The sequence below is a fragment of the Meriones unguiculatus genome, chromosome 3, assembly GCF_030254825.1.
Source record: "Meriones unguiculatus strain TT.TT164.6M chromosome 3, Bangor_MerUng_6.1, whole genome shotgun sequence".
Lineage (NCBI taxonomy): Eukaryota > Metazoa > Chordata > Mammalia > Rodentia > Muridae > Meriones > Meriones unguiculatus.
The window spans coordinates 11,642,251-11,664,642 of NC_083351.1; the positions used below are offsets into that span (position 1 = coordinate 11,642,251).

The 22,392-nt window shown below is 55.0% G+C and overlaps 1 protein-coding gene across 10 annotated transcripts in view; it reads left to right on the forward strand.

The window, feature by feature from the left end:
* The window catches only part of Arhgef10l (Rho guanine nucleotide exchange factor 10 like), a 145,820-nt gene that overhangs the window by 104,309 nt on the left and 19,119 nt on the right, over positions 1-22,392 (forward strand). For all 10 annotated transcript variants that reach the window (XM_021628451.1, XM_021628168.1, XM_021628221.2 and 7 more), the window contains 5 exons: positions 7,478-7,599; positions 13,247-13,333; positions 14,763-14,986; positions 16,442-16,596; positions 21,994-22,142. In XM_021628451.1, coding sequence (XP_021484126.1) covers positions 7,478-7,599; positions 13,247-13,333; positions 14,763-14,986; positions 16,442-16,596; positions 21,994-22,142 — 737 coding nt within the window. The remainder of the gene's footprint in view (positions 1-7,477; positions 7,600-13,246; positions 13,334-14,762; positions 14,987-16,441; positions 16,597-21,993; positions 22,143-22,392) is intronic.

The window sequence follows — 22,392 nt, forward strand, 5'->3', positions numbered from 1 at the left end:
AATTTAGAATGACAGGAGAATAAAGGAGTGGGCAAGCTTTAAGTCAGGACAGGCCTTAGTTTAGGATAACGGGATAATGGCGGCTTCCCTCTTTACATCCTCTACCGGTTAACAGACAAACATGAAACACCTGAGGAAGCAGGAAGGGCGTTGGGTTCTTGGGCCTGGGAATTTGTCAGACTGCAGTGGTGTTCTGTAGAGCAGGGGTGAGGCTGCAGGGCACGCTGCTGGAAGGGGCACTTTTTCTGGGTGTGCTCCAAAGGTGGTCACGGAAACACGGGGGGCCTGTGACATCAGAGTTGGGTTTTCATCCAAGTGAGCCAATCTGCTGCTGTGCAGAGGGCCCTGGGGGAGCAGATGCAGAGCGGGGTGGAGGTGGGTAGGGGTGTGCGGCTCTGGAGGAGCTGGTCAGTGCCCTGGGTCACTGGGAGGCCACCAAGGGTGGAGGGAAGGCTTTAGAATAAGCTTCCCCTGTCTGTCCTCTGTCTGTTCCAGAGTCTGCAGACAGACTCTGTTCCAGACAGAGGACCTGGAGATTCCGGCCCTTGGAAGGGCTAAGGTGGTGTCCCTACTTGGCCTAGGGTGCAGGCACATTCAGCCTTCCCTATTATACGTGACTTCAGTGGTGCTCTGATGCTAAAGCCCACTGTGAGCCCTTCCCTGCTCCCTGCCCTTGCCCCTGCCCTCCTGCCCCCATGTACCCCTGCCTCCTCCCCCTCCCCCACCTCCTCCCTGTTCCCCTGCCCCCTGCCTCTCTTCTGCCCTCCCTCCCTTCCTCCCTTTTTATTTCCTTCTTCCTTCCCCCTCCTTCCCCTCTTCCTTCCCTTCTGCTGTCTGGAGGGAACGAGGCGATCACACACTCTAGGCAAGGCTTTTGTCCTGAGTAACACCCTCAGTGCTCCTTTTACTTCTATTTTGAGACGGGGCCTCCCTGAGCAGAATTTACTCTGTAACCCTGGCAGGCTTTGAACTCACCATCCTTCCACATCAGCTTCCCAAGTACCTGGGATCACAGGCCTGAGCTCCCAGGCTGAGCTTTCCAGGCAGATGGGCTTCCCGTTAGAACCTAGATGCTTGGAGGGCCAGGCTGGTGCTGCTGGGCCTGGTGCTGACTGAGGCAGGCGACTGGTGCAGCCCGTGGGCTGCCTTATTTCCACACAGCTTCACTCGGGGCAGCCTTACTAGGAGAGTCACTTGAAATTGTATTTGAATGCCTGGGTCCCCTAGGGCTTGAATAATTGTTCATTTTGCTGCTTTTTGTTTTTCACCTGCAGTGTCATGTGTGTGTGTGTGTGGTGTTCAAGGAGCGGGACTATGTTAAAGATGTGTCACTCTTTTGTACTATTTAATTTTCTTCTGCATACAGTGAACCAGGATGGTAATCCCCTTAAGGCTGAGAAAGGAGAGGGACGAGAGAGCCTTTTGTCTAGAACGGGGATCCCTTCCAAACACGGGTATTACCCTGTGGTTCTGGGAAAGGCAGATGCCCTTCCTGTGCCCAGCTTCCCCACCTGTGGCCAGACCAGATCTCTTAAGTGCCCTCGCTGATTGCAATAGGGTGTCAGGTGCTGGAAGGCCCAGCAGGTGACAAGGGGCAGGCCTTCTACCATGTGACCTGGAGCCAGAAGACGCTGTTGGGCTCATAGTGCCAAGGCTTTTCGGCTGGTTTGGCCTGCACGCTATTCAGCTTCCAGGTCTGGGGGAATCAGGGAGTGGGGGCCATGCAGGAGCTTCAGGCTGCACAGCGGTCTGGTGAGAGTGCCAGGAACTGGTGCATGGGGCATGGGGGCAGCCCTGTACCTGTGAGTTGGAGCCCCCCCCCCCCACCTATGGCAGTGCCGAGCTGGGCCAAAGTCTCTTGCTGCCCATCACAACTGCTAGCCTCTCTTAGAAAGGCTTGGTAGGTGTCTGCACATGGAAGGTTCCAGAGAAGGAAGGGAAGGTCAGGGCTCTTAGAGTTCCACTGTACCCCAATTCTCAAGGCTCTGCTCCCCTGACCCTCATATCCCCAGGTCCCAGAGCCTCTCTCCCTGACAGCTCTCCAGGCTCTAGCCACGCCCACACTCTCAGGAGCATCAGAGGCAGCTTCCCTGCCCTCTCATCTCCCATCTAGTTTTCCAGCCTTCTGCCTTCGAAGCTACCCAGCACTGATGTCTGCTATGTCCTGAGTGAGGCCCGGGGAAGCCTCTCACTGTGTCCTAGATCTAATCTCCCGTAACCCTGCCAACCATCCCAGTGCTGGGATCCCCTAAGCCACCAGGTTCTCCACCTTCCTAACACCACGGCCCTTTAATGCAGTTCCTCACATGGTGAACCCCAACCACTAAATTATTGTTGCCACTTCATAACTGCAAATGAGTTGTAATCTCATCGTAAAAACATCTGTGTTTTCTGTTGGTCTTAGGGGAACCCTGTGAAAAGGTCATCTGACCTGCAAGGGGTCGAGACCCACAGGTTGAGAACCGATGCCCTAAGCTTCTCTCGACATGGCCGTCCTGTTCTCTGGGAAGGGACACAAGGCTGTACACTCCAGCTGGAAAGCTGTGGCCTTCCTCTGGCCTCCACGGATAGATAGCATTAAGCATCTCTTAGGGTGCTGTGGCTGATGGAAAGAATGCCTGAACTCCTGGACACCTGGCTTCGTGACTGGCCGTGACTGGTAGCAGCTCCCTGCACCAGGGACATCTGATAGGGCCTTGAACACAGCCACGGATCTGGGAATTCTGAGAAGAGTGGGTCCATGACAGGGAATACCTCACCCTGGAGGCCAGGCACAGAGCAGGGATAGAGGTGGCTCAGGCACTCTCCGTAGCGTTAGGAGGAAGGGTGGGAGATTGGAAATGGCCGCCCTTTCTGCAGGGCCCGCTGTATCCTAGACCTCATTTATATTCTTTCTGAGATCCCCGACAACTCCAAATGATTGGAATTCTGTCCCCTATTTTCTAGGCGAGGCAACAGGCTCCATGTCACACATGAGTTGAAGGCTGGGTTAGGCTGTGCCTAGGGTGCTTCTAGCAGACTGGAGAAGATGGTTCTTAGGCTGGGAGGTGGGGTGGGCTAGAGCTGCCTCCTTCCCCCGTGGCTCTTGAGCTTCATGAGCGCTGACAAACATGCTAAATAAGCCCCTGCTTAGCGTCAGTTGAAATCACGGCTGTGCCATTGGTGCCTCTCCTGAATGTCACTTACCCCAAGTGGGCTTTCCGTGTTCAGCGGCCACGGCCTCCTCATTTGGTCTCAGCCGCTCTGGTTTTGTGACGCGAACAATGACAGAGGCAGATGGGGAGCCACAACTCCATTTTCTTTTAACGTTCCCAGTTGCACACAAGAAAAGGCACCATCTGGAAGGAGAAGGTCAGATCGTTAAAAATATATATGGTAATAAATTGCCAGGGCCTGATGGGCCGTGGGTGTACAGGGGGAGGGAGGGAGGGAGGAGCTGGGGCGGGATGTGGGGGTGAGGCTGGGAGTTCACCTGTCTGGCTGTCCAGTGGGTGAGCGCCACGGGGCTCTTGCCTGGCAGAGGAGGGTCTGTTTGGTTGTGAGTCTCCTGGGGGCGGGGCAGGGACAGCATTTCAGATTGTGTTGTGTTTCTTTACCACTGGGCCTTCACTGAGAGCAGAGCAGCCTGAGCATGCTGTGCCCCATTCCCCGTGGCTTACTTTCTTCACTTTGGTGTCCCCAGCATGGTGTGAGATGGAGGTCCCCAAAGTGCAGATGAAAAGAGGTGATGTTTAGGTGTGTGTTTGTGGTGAAATTCTGTGTTACCTGGTGGGTCTCTCACGCTCCGGCTTCTCCTCTCCCTCATTTCCGTGGCAGTGCTAGGTTTTATGGGACGGTTTCCAGGGCCTGGAGTGTGAAGGGCCACTTCTGCACCCATTAGGAAAGGCAGTCATTGCTGAGTCCTTCAGGTAGGGATGGGAGCCGTCAGGGTAACCAGCCACCCTTTGTGTGTTAAAGGAAGTGTCCAACTTCTCTCTCTGGCCCAGCTGGACTTTGGGCTGGGCCACTCTCTGGGGTGGGTCAGCCTTTCTCTTTAGCATCATTTCTTTCGCAAAAGCAAGTCATACTGCCAGGGTGCGCTAGGTACCCATGCAAAAAGAGGCTCCAGGAGAAAGGCTGTGTTCAGCCTGCCCTTGGCTATTGGCATGTGCTCTAGTATGGCTGGCACAGTGTGTGAGTGGCTGCTTAGAGAGGACATGGATGGAAAGTGTTGGCCTTCACGGACCATTGGCACTGTAGAGAACCTCCCGTCCCCATGTGCATGCACCCGGGAACGGAGAAGCACGTGCAAGAGCAGAGCCAACTCGGACCCTTCAGTTATAGTGGCTTGTGCCTCATAAACTCATCTGAAGGGGAAGCTGCATTTAACCCCTAACCTCCCACACCTCACAGCTTAGCTCAGCTGACCTTTAGCAGGCCTACGTCATTTCCATTACATTTCTTAATCAAGTGTGTGTGTGTGTGTGTGTGTGTGTGTGTGTGTGTGTGCTGTACAAAAATAGGTAGGGTAGAGCTTGCCCTAACATGCCTGATGCCCCAGGTATCATCTCTAATAATGTAAAAAAAAAAAACAACAACCCAAATATGAATACACACATGCACACATGCAAACACATGCACAGATGGGGTTGGGAAACGTGACAAGATCCAACAAGGCAGCATCCAGAAATGCCCGGCGTGGTGAACTGGGTAGCCTGGAGCTGGCTGTCCAGCATCCTGAGAGGTGGTGGCGCCACCTAGTGCCAGCCCAGGGAAAGATCAAAGGTCAGAATCGAAGGCTGGTCTCTGCTTTCCCACCGTCACAAAATGGACAATCATACATTGAGTCATCCCAACCTGGGATGACACTTTCATTGATAAAGGCCTGTGACAGCTCTGACAGGGGCTGGGGCCCTGTTGAGAAGGAAGGGTGGAAGCATGGTTAGGCAAGGCTTTTAGGAGAGAGCCCTCTGTAGAGTGTGTGTGTGGAGGAGTGGTCCATGTAAAGCCATGTCCAGAGCTGCGTGCTGAAGTTGCTGATGGTTGTGAAGCCTGGTGACCAGCAGATGAAGCTGGGAGGGACGTGGCATTCCTTGCGGCTCTTCCAGAAGAGTCTGGGCCTTACTCCAAGGAGACCAGGACTCCACTGGCGTTTTCAAATGGAGCGATGCGGTGCTTGGTGGACTTGCTATAGGTTGGCTCTGGAGGCTGGGTGGAGGTAGGGCTAGCATGGGCCTGATCCCCGATTCCTGTTTGCCACCAAGGAGTGTGGGACTCAGGAGGGCTGTCGTCCCAACAGTTCAGTTGATGGCCTCATGACCCCAGAGCTGAAGGTGGCCATCTCCAGGGAGCTAGCATCGCTGTGTTGATAGGCCTTTGTGGTAACAGCACTGGGGGACTGCGGTTCTCACATGCTTAGGACGAAGAACCCAGGTTTGGAGCATAGCAGACCCAAGTCCCCATACGGGTGCCGCCACCTGCCACAGCCAGGGCCTGGTTTTCCTCCCCAGGCCCCATGTGTTAGTGTGGCCTGTGTGGGGATGAACACTGTCTCCCATTTTATCACTGTGAAGGCTGGTCAGGTGGACTCGCAGCTGCCGCATTAGTCCCTTTTCTCATTGCTGTGACCAGAGCAGGGAGGAAAGGGTTGGTTTTTGTTTTTCTCCGGCTTATAGTTTGAGGGCACAGTCCATCGCAGACGGGCTGGGAGGCATGGGAACAGGGGCTTGAGGCAGCACATCCACAGACAGGGAGCAGAGAGAGAAAGAGAGAGCTAGAGAGAGATGCTGGCGCCCGGCTTGCTTTTCTCCATTTTGCTCAGTCCAGGATCCTGGGGTGTCCACCATCGTGGGATGGTGCTGCCCTCATTCAGCATGGGTCTTCCCTCCTCAGCTAACCCAGTCTAGAGACTCCCTCACAGAGAGGCCCAGAGACTCTTCTCCATCACGCCTCTAGAGCCTGTTAAGTCGGCAATCAGCGTCAACTATCACACCTTGGTACTCACTGTACACTGGGGGGAGGGGAGCATACACACACACACACACGAGGCAGTAACCTGTCACACTGATGGCCATCCTGGAATGGTGTGGAAGAAAGGAAGGCTCCTTAGTAGGCAGAATTCCTGGGCTGACAGTAGTTTGTTCCTCTTCTCACTCGTTCCTTAAAATATTAAAAAAGCTTATTTTTATGTGTATGGGTGTTTGCCTGCATGTATGTCTGTTCATATTGGTGCCTGGGGCCCAAGGAGGCCATATAAGCAGTTCAAGATTCAGTGGTGAGTTGCCTCCTGGGAATCAAGCCTGGGACCTCTGGAAGAGCAGCCAGTGCTCATAACCCCTGACCCGTCTCTGCAGCCCCCTTTCATGGATTCTTTGAGCCCATGTGTTCTGAACTCTTGGTCTGTGCCCACACACTGCTATGGGGAGAGTGGTGAAGGCACAGCCCAGACCCCCGCTTTCAGCTTACAGCGTAGGGAGCTGTGGCGACCAACCACAACTGGATCTGTAGCTGAGATGGTTTCAGACAGGCACAGAGACACGGAGGGAAACAAGACAAGTCTTCAGTGGGGGTCTCAGAGGGGACTGCCATAGCCAGGGCGGTCAGGAAAGGGCATCTCAGAGCAGGCTGCCTTCCAGCAGAGCCCTGCCTGCCCTCCTCACCATCAAGTGTGCAAGGACCAATGGCTGGTATAGACCTGCCTCCCACCTCCAAGGTGGTCCAAGGCCACGGGCATCTGACTCAGTTCTTTGAAAACAAGCACCTTTGCATATCTTATTCCAAAACACAGGACGAAGGAAGGCATTGTTATCACCCCACTGCACAAAACAGACAGGGTCTCACATCATCTGGACCTGGAACTCACTACGTAGCTGAGGATGAACTTCTGATCCTCCTGCCTCATTCCTGAGGGCTAGACTATGAGTGTGTGCCTGGGGATGGAACCCAGGGTCTCTTGTGTGCGAGACAAATGCTCCACCAAAGGAGCTACACATCTAGCCTTGAAATCTCCCTCTCTTCCTCTGCCAGACTGGATAGCCATTGAGGCCCTAAGATCTGTCTACCTATTTTCACCAGGGTTGGTACTCAGTGTCCCGCACAGCCTTTACCTGGGCCCTGAGGAACGGAACTCCGGTCTTCATGCTTGTACAGCAACTATTTTATCCATCGACCCTGTCCTCCCCACCGGCCTGCAGCCCACTCACCCTTTCATCAGCAAAGGAACTGAGGCTCAGGGGGTTTGGGTGGTAGGGTCAGGCTGGGACTCTCTCCTCAGGTTTCTCCAATTCCTGCCTGTCGCCCACAGGCTGGTTCATAGCCTGAAGCTTGGCTTCACCTCAGACAACAGGCATGCAGGGTGGGGGGACTGATCAGAGCCATGAGGTCACCACGGGGCCTGGCCTGCTGGGGTCAGTGGTGACTCTCAGGGATGAGGGCCGGTCACTGCCTGCTGGGGCTCACACTCTGACTAGCCTCGCCCACCCCCTTCCTCTCGCTGCAGGGGAGGAGAACCAGCCAGGATGGCTGTGTCCCAATGAGGACAAGAAAAGCAAAGCCCCGTTCTGGTGCCCCATCCTGGCCTGCTGCGTCCCTGCCTTCTCCTCCCGGGCCCTCAGCCTTCAGGTGAGTGGACCTGGCACACAGTAGCCGTGGCAGCCCTGCGTAGCCTGGGAGAACCAGTGTCCGGGTAGTGTCCGCTGCAGCTGGAAAGGCCCAGCGGCTCAGTCCAGCTTACAGGCCTAGGGGGCAAGCCTTTTGTTCTTGTTCTGTGATTCAGCTTTCCCACCGAAAGGAAGGGGGTGTATGAATGACCAGCATAGATCACGGGGGTGGAAAGTTCCATTCTTTTGTGATAGTGAATACCAGCAACCTCATTCATTAAAAGCCCGACTCTGGACTGTGCCCAAGAGGACGCCACCAAGCCAGTGCTGGCTCTGGTGGGGACCACCCTTATCCTGGGATGCTCCGTGGCAATCACACCTTCTCGCTTGCCCACTACACTCTTGTCGTGTTTAGCTGCACTGCTTATGATAGTGGTTAGAAGAGAGTCTCACAGGAGGCGAAAGCCCAGACAGGTTTCCAAAACGACAGCCAGTAAAGGGTTGGCTTAACTTGATTACAGTCTCCGTGGCATTAACCATCAGGAAGCTTGCCCCTCCCCTCCCCACCCCACTCGTCACTTCTCCCTGATGTCGTGACAGAGCCCACCCCTCCATCTGGAGCAACTGTTGTCTATCCTCTCCCAAGCAGATGAGGACCCTGAGCTCTGGGACGGGCGAGCGAGCGTGGGACCCAGCACAGATAAATAGTCGCAGGAGCCGTGCGGGCTGGGCTGTAGACTGGGGCTCTAAGAGCTGAAAGAGCATCCTTGCGATGTAAGTTCATCGTTCGTTCCTCTATTCATCTGTCCATCCACAGGTCATCCCCAAGCACCTGCCGTATAGGCTAGAACTGGGAGTACAGGTGACCAGGATGTAGGAGGTTCCCGCCTCATGCAGCCTTCAGTCTAGTGGACAGAGACAGGCGGGACCTCAGCCCGCAGAAGGGAACACAGGGGGCAGTAAAGAGTGCGACACAGAGATAGGGCCGGCGTGGAAATGGGGACTACGTGGTTAGCAGGTTTAGGGAGGGCCCCTTGGAGGAGGTGACATTAAACAGAAATCCACATAGCAAGAAGGATGTAGACCCCAAGCAGGCTCATGGGACCTGTATTCTAAGTGGAGCAGGTGGCAGGAAATAGGGATGAGTTGTCTCTTAAAGGAGCCACTGTCTAGTCCTGTTACGGTGGCCATTAAATTTCAGTGTGCGTTCTGGAGGGCACAGGTGGGCTATCACTATGGGCGATGAGGCTTGGTCACTGGACGAGGCTGACCATGACAGCCTGGCAGTGTTTCATTCTTGGAGCCCTGATTTGAAGCCTTGGAGGGGGCTACATGGATAGAAGCGGAGGCCAGGAGAGCCGAATAAGGCTTGGAGCTTGGTGCAGGGGCTTGCCAGTGGCCAGGCCAGGCTGGGACCGGGGAAGAGTTGGAAAGACTGACATCTGCTGCTGGGTGAGCTTCATCAGAGTCTCCGATCGAGATAAAGAGTAAAGCCGTGTAATACCGAAAGTTTATTTTTATTTTTTTTTTGAGATTTATTCATTTTTATTTCATGAGTATGGGCGTTTCGCTGGCATGTATGTGTGTGAGCCACATGCAGACAGTGCCCACAGAGACCAGAAGTGGGCTGCAGATCCCCCTGAGACTGGAGTTACAGATGTTGTGAGCTGCCAGGTGGGCGCTGGGAATTGAACCCAGGTCCTCTGCAAGAGCAGACAGTGCTCTTAACTGCTGAGCCATCTCTCCAGACCCCTATGTAATGCTTAAAAAAAAAAAAAATCCTGCAGAGTGTGGTCTGTGTGTGCCTTTTTAAAGGGAAATAAGAAAAGACTGAGGGTTACCTGCAGGCCTCAGCATGGAAGCCAGAGTCCATTGTTCAGGTCTATCTTGTGCTAGTTTCCCAAGGCTGGCTCTGGGGTGTGGCCTCTGCAGTGGGTCCCAGGTACACAGGTCACGCCTGAGTGAGTCCTCATAGTTCAGGCCTGTATGGCGGAGTCCCCAAGTGGGCTTCTGTGTCCACAGTCTCCCCGAAAGAGCTGCTATCTGCCACCCAGAACCTGGGAGGATAAGTGAGGGCCCGTGTCTCTCCTCACTTGGAGCTGTTGGAGTTCCAGAAGATGTAGGGTGGAAGTGAGCTCAGCCCCTGCTCCGTTGTTCCCAAGGAGCCCCGTGTCAGCTGAGAGAACCATGCATGAGCACCTGAGGATAATGGCCTGGAGGAAGGGCTTCCTAGGGGACTGGCCTTGCCGTATTTCCTGGGCTGTTCTAGCTCTGCCCTGCCCGCCTCCTACCTAGCCCAGACAGCTGTGCCCCATCAGCTCAGTGCTGGCAGCCAGATGAATTAGAGCGCAGACTGCCAGCCTTGTCCAATTACCGAGGGAACAGATGCGCATGTGGGCGGCTGCCCAGGCTTCTCTCCCGCTCACGTGGGCTCTCAGGTGGCCACATGAGCCAGCGGCCAGCCTGTTTCATCCCTGGGAAGGCTGGAGTTGGGCAAGGGAGTTGCCGGCCCCACCTCTTTCCTGGGCAGACAGGACCCGGGCCTGTAGGTGCTAGGTGAAGTGTGTGTTCAGTTGTGTTCTTGCTGGGGGTTGAGGAGCAATCTCTTTTTGGGGCTGACAACTGTGCCCATGCTGGACCATGCCAGACCTCTGACTCTTTGGGGAACTGGCCCCGGGGGAGTGTGGGATGCCGCCTGGGAGCCTCCCTGTCCTGGTTGTTCTCCAGCCTGGAGTGACCCAGACGTGTGACACTAGAAAGCTGTTGTAGCTCAGAGTGTAACGTCACATCTTTAGCCCCCTGACTGGGTCACAGTGAGGGTTAAACGATGTAGTCAGGGCTCTGGAGACATAGTCTAGGGTAAGCGCTTACCACACAAACAAGAATTCGATCCCTGCGCTTATGTAAAAAAGATGGGTGTGTAGTATGGGCCTGCAGTGATCCCAGTGAGCCGAGGTAGGGACAGGTGGGGCTCCGGGCTCAGTGGCAGCCCCTGTGTCCAAAAATAAGGTGGGGGGCGGTGGAGGTCGGCCTCTGGCCTTCACACACAATCGTGCACATGTGCACGTGTGTATACGTGCCCACAGGACATGGCTGTGTCCGATGTACTCAGGGGTCAAGGAGCAGGGCCTAAGGGAACGCCTCAGGACATTTGCACCCCAGGAAGAGGCCTCTGAGTCTCCTGGGAGTTCCCAAAGGCTTGACCACTGGGGACACTGAGGATGTTTCTTGGGCTCTTGGCTCCTTTCCACAGGAGGGGGCCTGTCCCTGGAGCAGCAGCGGGAGGTCAGAGGAGGACGTACCACAAACCAAGCTAGGTTCAAGGCCTGCCTGGGAGCCAGCTTGGGAGGGTGGAGTGTGTCCATTTTGAGATGCTTTAATTTTTAAAAATTTTATGTGCTTATGTATTTATTGTTTATTTGTGTGGGGGTCTTGCCATACATGTGGAGGTCAGAGGACTATTTGTAGATATTGCTTTGCTTCTTCCAGCACATGGGTTCAGGGCATTGAGCTCAGGTCGTTGGGCTTGGTGGCCAGCCCCTTTGCCTTCTAAGCCAACTCTTGGGCTCTCCGAGGTGCTTGATACTCAAATGCCTGGGGTTGTAGCCTGGCCCCAGAGGGGGCTTATAGCCAGACAGTTTAGTCCTCAATTTTCCAGGCCAGAGGCCTCTGTTCTGATGGCCACTCTGTTTTCTATGACCATAACAAAAGATTTGAGGTTGGATACTGTAAGAAGAAAAGAGGGTTCTTTGGCTTACAGTTTTAGAAGCTGGACATGTAAAGTTTGGACAGCCCCAATCTGTTCACTGGTAATGTCTCAGGACGATGGCGTTATGGTTGGGGTGATCATGGAGACCACCATTTGATGAGACCGGAAGCCTGGGAGGTTCAGGGTCAGGCTGGCTCATTTGGTTACAGCCCACTCTCTTAAGGAAATTAACTGGGACCCCTGAGAGCTACACGAAATCTCTTCCTAGGATGATATAGCCTTGACCTAATCACCTCCCTCTATATCCCACCTCTTAGAAGTCTCACTACCTTTGTCAACCCGGGAACCAAGGCTCCTAGCACACGGGCCTCTGTGGAACACATTCAAACTGAATCCGCTGGCTCTGCTGGCAGTGCGGTTGCATGGCTGTGGTACACACAAAGTGCTGGAGAATTCTGCACAGGCCTTGAGAGCCTAAGGGCTGCTGGGAGTACCAGGCACGCAGGCCTGTGCTCCGCATTGTGTAGCTTTCCTCCTCAGGCCCCTAGACCATCCCAGTGAGACGTCAGGGTCGCTGCTTACGTAAATGCAGGGAGCTGTTGTGTAAGCAGCGTTGGAGCCCGGGATAGCCTCACGCAAAGCCTGCCTCCTTTCACCAGCTAGTAACCCTGACTCTCTGTGTATCTGGCTTTCCAGAAGTCAGCTTCCTGTCACGAGCAAGACTGAGGTCCGGACCCTTGTCCCTTCAGGAAGTGTGTAGTTGTCATCACCGTCTCACACCTTTTCTGTTAATCAGTTGGCATCCGGGGCCCATGGGAATTGCCATGGAGATGCCTGGGTCTGGACTATGATGGTACAGGAATGGTGGCCTGGCAGAAAGGCACCTTCAGCCAGCACAGCTGTGGAGGCAGAGGTTCTGGAGGCTTCTCACTCAGAGTGTGGGCCCTGGATCCCCAGCTGGGAAAAAGTGGAACACTGCAGCGCTGAGGCCGCTGGCCTGGTGCTTCCTGGTAGAGCAGAGAGAGAACCAACCAGGAATGGGAAGTCTGCGTTCTGGCCCTGTGACTGTCCCTAATGCTCTGTGTGACTTCCAGCCAGCCATGTCCCCTCTGTGATGAGGGGGGTGACTTCTGGTCCTCTTGCCCATGACCCTTAGGAATTTTGGCAGAATGCTCCAGCAGAGCGGGGCTGGAAGGCTTTTCGCCAGCAGAGGGCAGCACCTGCCTGGGAAAAGGCCCAGTGTCTGTCTCTGTGTTCCCTGACACAGTACCTCCCAGCTGGCCCTGCTGCCCTCACAGTGCTCTACTGCCCAGAGAGACAGGCTGTCCAGGTCAGCGCAGGAAACCAGGCCCTGAGCGGGCACCCAGCCAGGGGCTTGAAGCAACAGACGCAGGAGTGCCTCTCAGTGACAGCTGGCTGCTAACTGTCCCGGTTTCTGTGTTTCCCTACACAAGCCACCCAGTCCCCTGCCCCAGGGGACTGTAGAGGGGTACCGACGCAGAGCCCCCTTATCTCATTTTCCACCTCCCTGCAGCACTCTGGAGGCATGCCAGAGGCCACTGGGAGTGGAGGAGCAAGTGGGGCCCTGCCACTCACCCCCTCTGTGACCTAGTGCTATCCCTGGCCTCCTGTGAACTTTGTCTTCTCCATCTACAAAGTAAAGGGCATGGATGAGAATGGGGGAGGGAGGGGACGCTTAGTGGTCACCAAGAAGCCTTCCCTAGAAGCTGCCTGGTTCCAGAGGCTATGGGCGGATCCGGAGCATCAGTCAGGCCCTTTCGGGACAGTAAGTTCTAGAAGAGTGATGATTCACTATGAAGCTAGGAAACTGTGCAGCCTGTGTCACTTTCTTTGCCCCCATTCTCAGGGCTTCTCATCTGGGGGGGCAATGGATTCAGTGCAATGTTAGCATTTTGGAACCCCACTGGTTAACCCTCCTATACTGTCTCTGTCTCTACAGCTTGGGGGCCTGGTCCACAGTCCTGTCAACTGTCCCCTGCTGGGCTTCTCAGCTGTCAGCACTTCCCTTCCACAGGGCTACCTCTGGGTAAGTAGCCCCCTTTGCCCAGCCGGGGGTGGTGGAGGTGGTGGTGTTTGTCCTCAGGATGGGGACGGAGAAGGTGACACCCAGGAAGGGTTCTGAGAAAGCCTCCCGCTTGGCTGGCAGCCCTAGCTACCAAAGGCTTCCTAGGAACCTTGGGGCTTGGAGGTGAGGGTTAGAGCCTCTTCCAGGGTAATGGAACCCAGGGAGAGTGAGGCTTCTGCAAGTGACCAGGCCTTCAGGAGAGAGATGAGCAGATGTTGTGTAGGAGGCTCGGGCTGCAGAGGCCTGGGCTGCAGGAAGCTCAGGTTTTAGGAGGCCCAGGTCTCTGGCCTCACCCAGGGCTCAGGCATGAGCGCTGACAGTCACTCACATCACATGGGTTTCCATCCACCCTCTGTACTTCTGAGGTTCCCAGCAAAGCCCGATGCTTGTTTGGGTGGCTGTGTGTGTCCTCCTGTCCAGGGTTCTGGCTTCACCATCCCTGGCCGTCCTCTAGCTCATGCTTCTTCCCATCTCTGGGCATTTGTGTAGCAGAACTTGGGCTTATCCTTCAGATTGCAGTGCAAATGTTGATTTTTTCCCCTCACTGTTTGCCAATTATCATTTAGCACCTGGCGTATCTATTCATCTCTATGCATGCATGCACCCACTTACCCTGTCCATCCTTCATCTGTTCATTCATCTGTCTACCCGTGCATTCATCTGCCCATCCAGCCATTAAACCACCCATCCACCCATCCATCCACCCATCTACCCATCCTTCTGTCCATCCACCACACACATCCAGTTATCCATCCTTCCACACACCCACCGACACAACCCACCACTTATCCATCCAGTTCCCCACTCAGGCATGTGTGTGTGCAACTCTCCATTCACTTGACAGGTGTACATTGGGTGCACACCATGAGCTAGAAACAGAAGTAAAACAGTGAACAAGACAGAGGCGCATTTCAAAGAGACGGAGGGGCTCCACAGCTGTTGCTTGGGTGGCCTCTACGTGGGGAAAATGGAAAGCTGGCTGTGTACTGCACCTGCTTTAGCCACAGTCCGTGCTAGCTGAAACTAATTTGTGTGTGTGTGTATGTGTGTGTATCTGGGTATCTGGGTGTGTCTCTCTCTATGAATATATGTTTGTGTCTGTGTGTGTTTGTGGGTCTCTCTGTATACATGTGTGTGTCTGTTTTTATGTGTGTGTACATTGTGTATCTGTGTGTGTCTATGTGCATGTATGTGTCTGTTTTTATCCATGTGTGTGTATTGTGTATCCATGTATGTGTCTCTGTGTGTTTTGTGTTTCTGTGTATGTGTCTGTGTGTGTGTGTGTTTGTATCTGTGTGTCTCTGTGTATAGTGTCTGTGTCAGGGAGTGGCCCCTGGGAAGGGATGCTCTGTTGGCCAGTCTGACGGCCTCTTTGGACCTCTGTTCCTAGGTTGGTGGTGGGCAGGAAGGTGCTGGTGGCCATGTGGAGATCTTCTCCCTGAACCGGCCTTCGCCACGCACCGTCAAGTCCTTCCCGCTGGCATCACCCGTGCTCTGCATAGAGTACATTCCAGAGGAGGAGGAGGAGGCTGAGGGAGCAGAGGGGAGCCGAGCAGCCGGCGATCCCTCGGCTGCAGTGCGCCCCACCATCTGCCTCGGGTTGCAGGATGGCAGGTGAGGGGCAGGAGGATGGGCGGGGATAGCTTGTGTTGCCGGGCAGGTGGCTGCTGGCAGCTCCTGCAGCTCTGTGGACCCCTAAACAAAGCAGCTTCCCCAGATCGGTGTCACTAGGAAGATGGGGGCTGGAGACATCTGGTGTGGGAGTGGAAGCGTCAGGAGTGGCTTATGTCATAGCTGACCCCCCCCCACCTCTGGCAGCACTTGCTGGCTGTGCCTCCTTAGACACACCATGTCAAGTCAGGGCGAAGCTCAGGACCCCAGCAGTCTCACCATGTCGAGTTGTTGAGTCTTGGGCTCCTGTGGGCAGTGAAACTTAGGTCCTCCCCCCCCCAAAATGCTGTGTCAATACAGGAGGGCTGATCTCATCCCATGGGGAGAAGACTGCCCCAAAAAGAATTTCCTTGCATCTCTGCTCTTTACCATGTCTTGTGGAAGGAGATTGTGCATCTCCTGAATACCTACTGTGTGTTTCTCGCGTGCTCAGTGGGATCTCTCACATTGACCTTGCAGCCTGGGAGGGCTCGCCAATCCCATTTTCCACGCAGACAGGGGCTGAAGCCAGCGTTCCAAGAACTAGAGGCTTGTAGCCTAGTGCCCAGTCTGGGCCTGGGCTTAGGGGGCCCCGGGGAACACCTTTTGTCTTAGATTTGAGCCAAGACATTTTATGTAATACAAAATGCATCATGTTAGGGTCTGGAAATGTGGTACAGTGGGTAGAACAGTTTTGCATAGCCTACGTGAAGTCTGGGTTCCAATCCGAGAACCTCAAACTAGCCATGGTGATTTGTGTGTGTGATCCCAGCACTTGAGAGGGGGTAGCAGAAGGATTAGAAGTTTAAGGTCATCCTTGGTTACATAGCAGTTTTGAGGGTAGCCTGAATCACAATGAGACCCTGATTAAAACAACAACAACCCAGGATGAAATAAACCACCATTTTAGCCATTTGAAGGTGTATGATTTGGAGATTTCTGGCAATCACCGCCTAGCTCACTACTCCCAGAAGAAGCATACACCCATCTCATCCTTTCCCTGGAAACTGCTGAGCATCCTTGGCCTCTGAGGCTCTGCCCTCAGGCGTACCCTATAAATCCAGTGCCTCTTGGCCTCTGTTTCTGGCTTCCCATCATTCTGTGCACACTCGCAAGGCAGGCCCAGGTTGTCACGCTTTGTAACCCAATGGCACTCAAGTGGGTACCATGGCCCGTTTGATGGAGAGAAAGAAGCTGAAGGTCAGCACTCCATGTCAGCAGCTGGGAGTCATGGTTGGATTTGAACTCAGGCCTGAGTTTTACTGGAACTCAGCACGTTTCCTGTTGTATTCTGGAGCTGGACCCCTGACTTGTCCTGTAACAGAAGCCAGGGCTCCTGTAGGGGGAACAAGGCTGGTCAAGTATGACCCCACATAGGTAGGTGCCCATGAGTTAATGTGACATCATCTCTCCCTTCAGCATCCTGCTGTATGGCAGTGTGGACACTGGGACCCAGTGCCTGGCCACCTGCAAGAGCCCAGGCCCACAGCCCGTGCTCTGCCTGCGTCACAGCCCCTTCTACCTGCTTGCCGGCCTACAGGACGGGACCCTCGCTGCCTATCCTCGGACCAGTGGTGAGGACTGGTGGGTGGATGATTTGGGGGTGCATCTGGACACTGGGCTGGGCTGGAACCCTCTGCTGAGAGATTGGAGGAGGCATACCAAGGAGGCCGTACCAGAACTGGCCAGCCTCAGACTGGAGGGGTTCTGAGACCTGACCTACCCTGGCATCTAATGCCTGGTTGCCACATGGGAATACCTGTGGGAGCAGGACACTTCCTTCTCTGCTCGTAAGCAAACCCTGGGGGAGAGTGTTCCATGGACTAAGAGACTGTGGGTGGTCCTGGAAAGCCCTGGCTTCTCGCTCAGGCTCCTCCCTGTGACAGCCGAGTTTCCAGTGAGTGGCTCCTTCTTTGTGTCTTGGGCTCTTCTTTCATAAAGTCGGGGGATGCCCACCTCTCTTGGTTCTGGTGAACTAAAGCAGCTCAGTGTAGGCCAGGCACAGGCCGGGACGGCTGCTGAGAAGGGGAGGCGCCTTTTGGGCTGTTTCTGTCAGAGCCATGGCTGGCCAAGCCCCCGAGCCTGAAGCGGGAGGCCAGCTGCCATTTACTGCAGCAGTGTGTACCACAGTCCAGCGCTCCGGGACCGGCGTCTGTGACAGTCCCCTCCCCTCATCATCTTAAGCCTGCAAGGCTACTCTGGAGAGTCACCTCTGTGCCAGGCACCAGTTCGCTGAGCTTGGGGGTGAGAGGAGCGCAGCTTGTTCACAGCCATGTGAATGTCGCGCTCAGCCCCCAGTGGCAAGTGTGGCAGGCCCCAAGGCTCCACCGCAGCATCTTCCCCCTCCCCCAGCTCAGCTCTGATCCGATGGCTGCGTCATTCTTGCAGCCTGTTGCAGGGCTATAAACGGATATTTGCAATGAGGTTTTTTTTTTTTTCCCTCCCTACTTGGCACTATGTTGGTATTTTTAATTAGCTTTTGATAAGGCATTTATAGTTTTTAATTAAAGGGGGAAGAAGGGAAAAAAATCCCTCTTACCAGTAGTTGGAGCAGAGCGTGTGTGTGTGTGTGTGTGTGTGTGTGTGTGTGTGTGTGTCTGTGTGTCTGTGTGTGTGAATGTAAATCTTGGCTCACACGTGCTAAGGTTATACAAGAGGGTCTGAAGAGACTGCCCACCCTCCTTTGCTCTCTGGACACCGTGACCTGGCATCACCTAGCCTTGGCTATTCATTTGGGTGCTTAGAGGGGTGGGGCTGCTGTAGCTAAGGACCACAGCAGTGGCTCAGATCAAGGCTCTTGAGAAGGATTCATCCCAGGCTTCTCCAACTTCCAGTGGCATCTTGACTTGTGAGAGCATCACTTGGGTCCTCATGAGGACGTCTCCCCGTTCACGCACCTTTGTGTCTCTGTCCTTTTGTAAGGATGCCGGTCACTCTGGGTTAGAACCCCATCAGCCCGGGTCCCCTAATTACATCAGTAGGAATGCTGTCTCCAAGGAAGACTAAATTCCGAGGACTTGGTGCAGGGTCAGGACTTCAGTGGAGTGGACTTTAGGGAGACACATTCTAGTCCTTCATGGAGTTTTGGGTTTAGCCATTGGCCTGCTGCCTGAGGATGGAGCCTGCTAGTTTGTCAGAATGGAAAACCCCTGGGGGTGTTCCCCTCACTTTCGGGGAATCTGCCCTGCAAACATGTGCTCCCCCAATACGAATGAACACCTACTGAGTGCCACTGATACACTGGCCAACAAAACAGAGATGCCTCCTGCTCTTGTGAGGTTTAAAGTCTACAGAGAAAGGTCAGAATAGCCATGTCGACAAGCAGGAAGCCAGGGGATCCTGAGGGAAGACTGGGGTCCCTGTTGCAGTCTGACTATCTAGTTGGGTGGGGTGGATGGTCAGAGCCCATTCAATGAGGCACTTCCTGGAGCTGAGAACTGAGCAAGGTGGCCAGGCAAGTGGCGAGTTGAGGGACAGTGTTTGGAGCAGAAGGGCCGGTATGTGTGAAGGCCAGAGGCAGGAGCATACCTGGCATCATGTGGGGGCCCCAAGAGAAGGCTTCAGAGCCAGATAAGAGTAAGTGGCACTGGGTAAGGTCTGGGGACAGACAGTTGCTCACGAAGGTCCTGCGTTCGTCTCAGCCTGCTGGGAAGTAGAGAAGCATTACAGAGTCCAGGTACTGTCCCCCTCGACAGGAGGCACCAAACCCTCTCTAGGATCCCCTTCTCCTGGTGCCTGGTTTGGCTGTGGCTGTCATGGCCTCTGAGAGGTCTTTCCTTCCCTGGCTTCCCAGCCACCCTGTGGTGTCCCCCAAGAGGCGATTCCTCGGCTCTTGGAACCCGAAGCACCATGCGATTTGACAGAGGCCTCAGAGTCCACTCAGCCCAGGAGCAGAGCCTTTGTCTGTGCTGCCTCTGGGCCAGCCTCAAGAGGCCAGCCTCCAGAGCCTCTTCCTCTCCGGGGTCAGGAGTTACTGGGATGAGAACTGGCCATCCTTCACAGCTTCATCCTGGAGTTGGATGTTTATTCTGGAGTGACAATCTCCTCACCTGTGAAATGGGGATGCAGACAGGCCCTCCCCGCTGGCTGCTCGTGAAGGCTACATGTGCAAGTTTCCCCAGGTGCCTACAATGGACCCCCTCCCCCACAGCCCCCAGAGTGGGCACCTCTTAGCTTCAATGACTTTCACTCTATGCCCTGCCTCCTGCCTCCAGCCAGAGCTGGACCCCTGTGGGAGACCAGTAGGCTGTGTCCCCCAAGGCGGGGGAGGAGGGAGGCTGGCACCCTGAAGGTGCCTTTGTTGAGACAGGCCTTCGTCTCTGCTCACCGGCTGTGCAGTCGATGCCAGCCTAGATGAATGGGCTGTCACACAGAGGCGGGTGTGGGCCTGGGAGCGCAGGCTCTGGACCACGGGTGCTTACTCACAGCCACCCGAGGGTTGGGAAGGGAGGGTGAGTGGAAGGGACAGCCCCTCAAGCTCTGCCCAGGCTCTGTGAAGCTGGCAAATGGGGGCTGGAAAAACCTTAGAGGACAAGGTCTGTCAAGAAAACCAAGCCACAGCAAGGGCAGCAAGTTCAGGGAGCCCTGTGGGCTCTGGTGGAGGCTCCTGCCCACTGTCCACCATGATATAAATGTAGATTAAATTTCATCACAGTTTCTTGCTTTGGAGGGCTTCTGGGGACGCCAGCCCATGGAGGAGGGATGGTCAGTGTACATATGACCCCCTCGAGACTTCAGCAGCTGGGGTCCGCTGTCCTTGGCAGGTGCAAGGGTTTCTCAGCCGTTGCCGCTGTGCCTTTGGGTGGACTGTGATTCCCAGCCTCTGAGATGTGACCCCAGCATGCTTAGCTCTTTTTCCCAAGTGTTTCCCACCCTCATCATTTTCCCCCCCACCCTCATCTTAACCACAGTGGCCAGTGCTCTGGCATCTGGCCACAGACACTGCTCACATCTAGCCACTAGGGGGTGCTCCCTGACTGTGGCACACTGGTCCAGGATCACATTTCTGTGGAGGTCTGGCCACCTGCTGGTCACCTGCGCCTCCCAGACACCAGTCCCAATGTAGAACTTGGAGGCAGCCAGGCCAGATCCAGCTCCGGGTTTAAATGCTGCTTGGCCCAATACCCTTTGAGGGGACTCGTCCAGGTCAGGCCTCTGCCGTCACCTTTGATTAAATGGCACCAGCACTGGCTTCTGTAGACTATTGGGGGCCAGTGAGCTGTGTGACTCGGGTAATTGAACTTGCAGTCCGTTAGTCATAAGTCAGGGCTAATGACAGTATCCGCCGCGCAGGCGTGGGGGAGTTAAAGGGCTCATTTGTGAGCAGAGACTCACATTTGTGAGCACAAGACTCGGAGGGAACCCGGTGTTGGCCGAGGGCACTTTGTTCCGGTGCCCCATGCCATGCTGGGTCAGTGTCCACAGTTCCCTGGCTCCTTGCAGCATTCTGAAGGATGGTGAAGTATGGTCCTCACACCCATTTCCAAGATGAGGGAACGGAGGCTTGAAGAGGTCAGGTCCCTGCCCAAATGGACGCGGAAGTTCAGAGCCACAGGCTGCTCTGGCCTGGCTGTGTGTGTGGTCAAGCTCTGGGCTGGAGGGCAAGCTAGTGTGTATGGGGGGGGGGGGAACTCCCCCAGCGATTAATAATCATCGAGGCTGGGAGTATGAAGCAAGGTTCGGGGGAGCCTGAAGGTGGGGGGGGGCATGCTGACACACGTGGCCAGGAGACAAGGAGAGGAGTTTGGTGGCTTCCCCATAGAACTTGGGGTCCTCCATCTTTGGGGACAGCTGGGCTCAGTTTGGCCACACAGCAGCTGGCTCAGAGGAGGGTGTATCTGCGGTGGGTGGGGCTTTGTGTTCCTTCTGGGGGCCTAGAGGAGGGATAAGGGGGTGCAGCTGACTGTAACCTCCCTCTCTTGTCCCACTCACTGTGCCTACTGCTCTAGGGCAGTGGTTCTCAACTTGTGGGTCTCCCCCGGGTAGTCAACCGACCTTTTCACGGGGCTGGCATGGCAGATAGCCTACATTTCAGATATCCGCATTACAATTCATAACAGTAGCAAAATTACAGCTGTGAATTAGCAGCGGGAATGATTTTATGGTTGGGGGTCGAACTGTATTAAAGGGTCACAGCATTAGGAAGGCTGAGTTCTAGGGTGGGCTACTCCTGACAGGCCTCAGCTCCCCTCAAACCTCCTTCCTGTCCAGCATCCTGACAACCTAGAGGAGCCACCGGGCCTTGGTGAATTGAGATGTGACTTCCGAGAAGGCAGTCTCCAGCAACTGTGCCAGGGAGGGGTTCTCAGTGAGCTGGGTATGGTTGGGGGTGGGGCAGGGAGAGGCTCTGTTTAGTCCAGGCTGATGCTTTGGTCCCTAGGAAGAGCAGCAGGGGCTGTCACTTCTCAGAGCCCCTCCCTGCCTGCATCTGGTGGCATCTCTGGAGGGAAAGAGATCTCAGTAAAGTGACAGAAGTGTCATCAGATGACAGGGTCTGAGGGAAGTCCTCCTGCTGTTCAGATGAGCTGTGGTCTCAGCAAAGTCCCTTCCCTATCCAGAAGGGGAAACTGAGACTCTGAGAAGCTGGTGACGTGGACTCAAGGCCCTTGGCAGCATGAGGGTTCCAGTCCCTGGACTCTGGGGTTCTGCTATCTCCTGGCAGAACCAGTTATGAGCACATCAGCTCATAACCGGATTGCTGTCTCTACCCAGTGTGGTTTCCCAGGGGACAGGGCTTGTACCTACCCCTGCCTGTTCTCAGTATCCAACTCATGGCCCAGCTTGTAGGAGGTGTTTTTTGGGTGTGTGTGGAGTGAACGAATGAGAGACAGAAGCAGGGAAGAAGGGAAATTCAGAGCGGCCCCCAGGGCAATGGAGTATAGTGTCGGTCACCCTAGTGAAATGGGGGTGAAGGACTATAGTGAGGGAGGGTGTATGGAGCCACCTCTGACCTCTGCCCTTCTATCCCGTAGGTGGAATTCCCTGGGACCTGGAGAGCCCTCCCATGTGCTTGACTGTGGGCCCAGGGCCCATTCGCACACTGCTGAGCCTGGAGGATGCCGTGTGGGCCAGCTGCGGGCCTCGGGTCACCGTACTGGATGCTGCCACACTGCAGACTCAGGTACCAACACCCAGGACTCAGCCCTGCCGGGCACACACAGCCATCTTGTGGCCTGTGCTCTTTAAGCAGAGGTAGAGATGGAGGCCACGTGGGTCTTGTCATGCCCAGCTGTAGGCAAAGCTTTGTGTCCCTGCTGGGCTGAGGGCCTGGCCTCGCAGGCTGTACCAGGCTTGCCTGCCCCCTGCCTCGCCACACCCTCTGTTCCATCCTTATTGGTTGGTATGAGCTTTGGAGTGGCTTCCCAGATGGT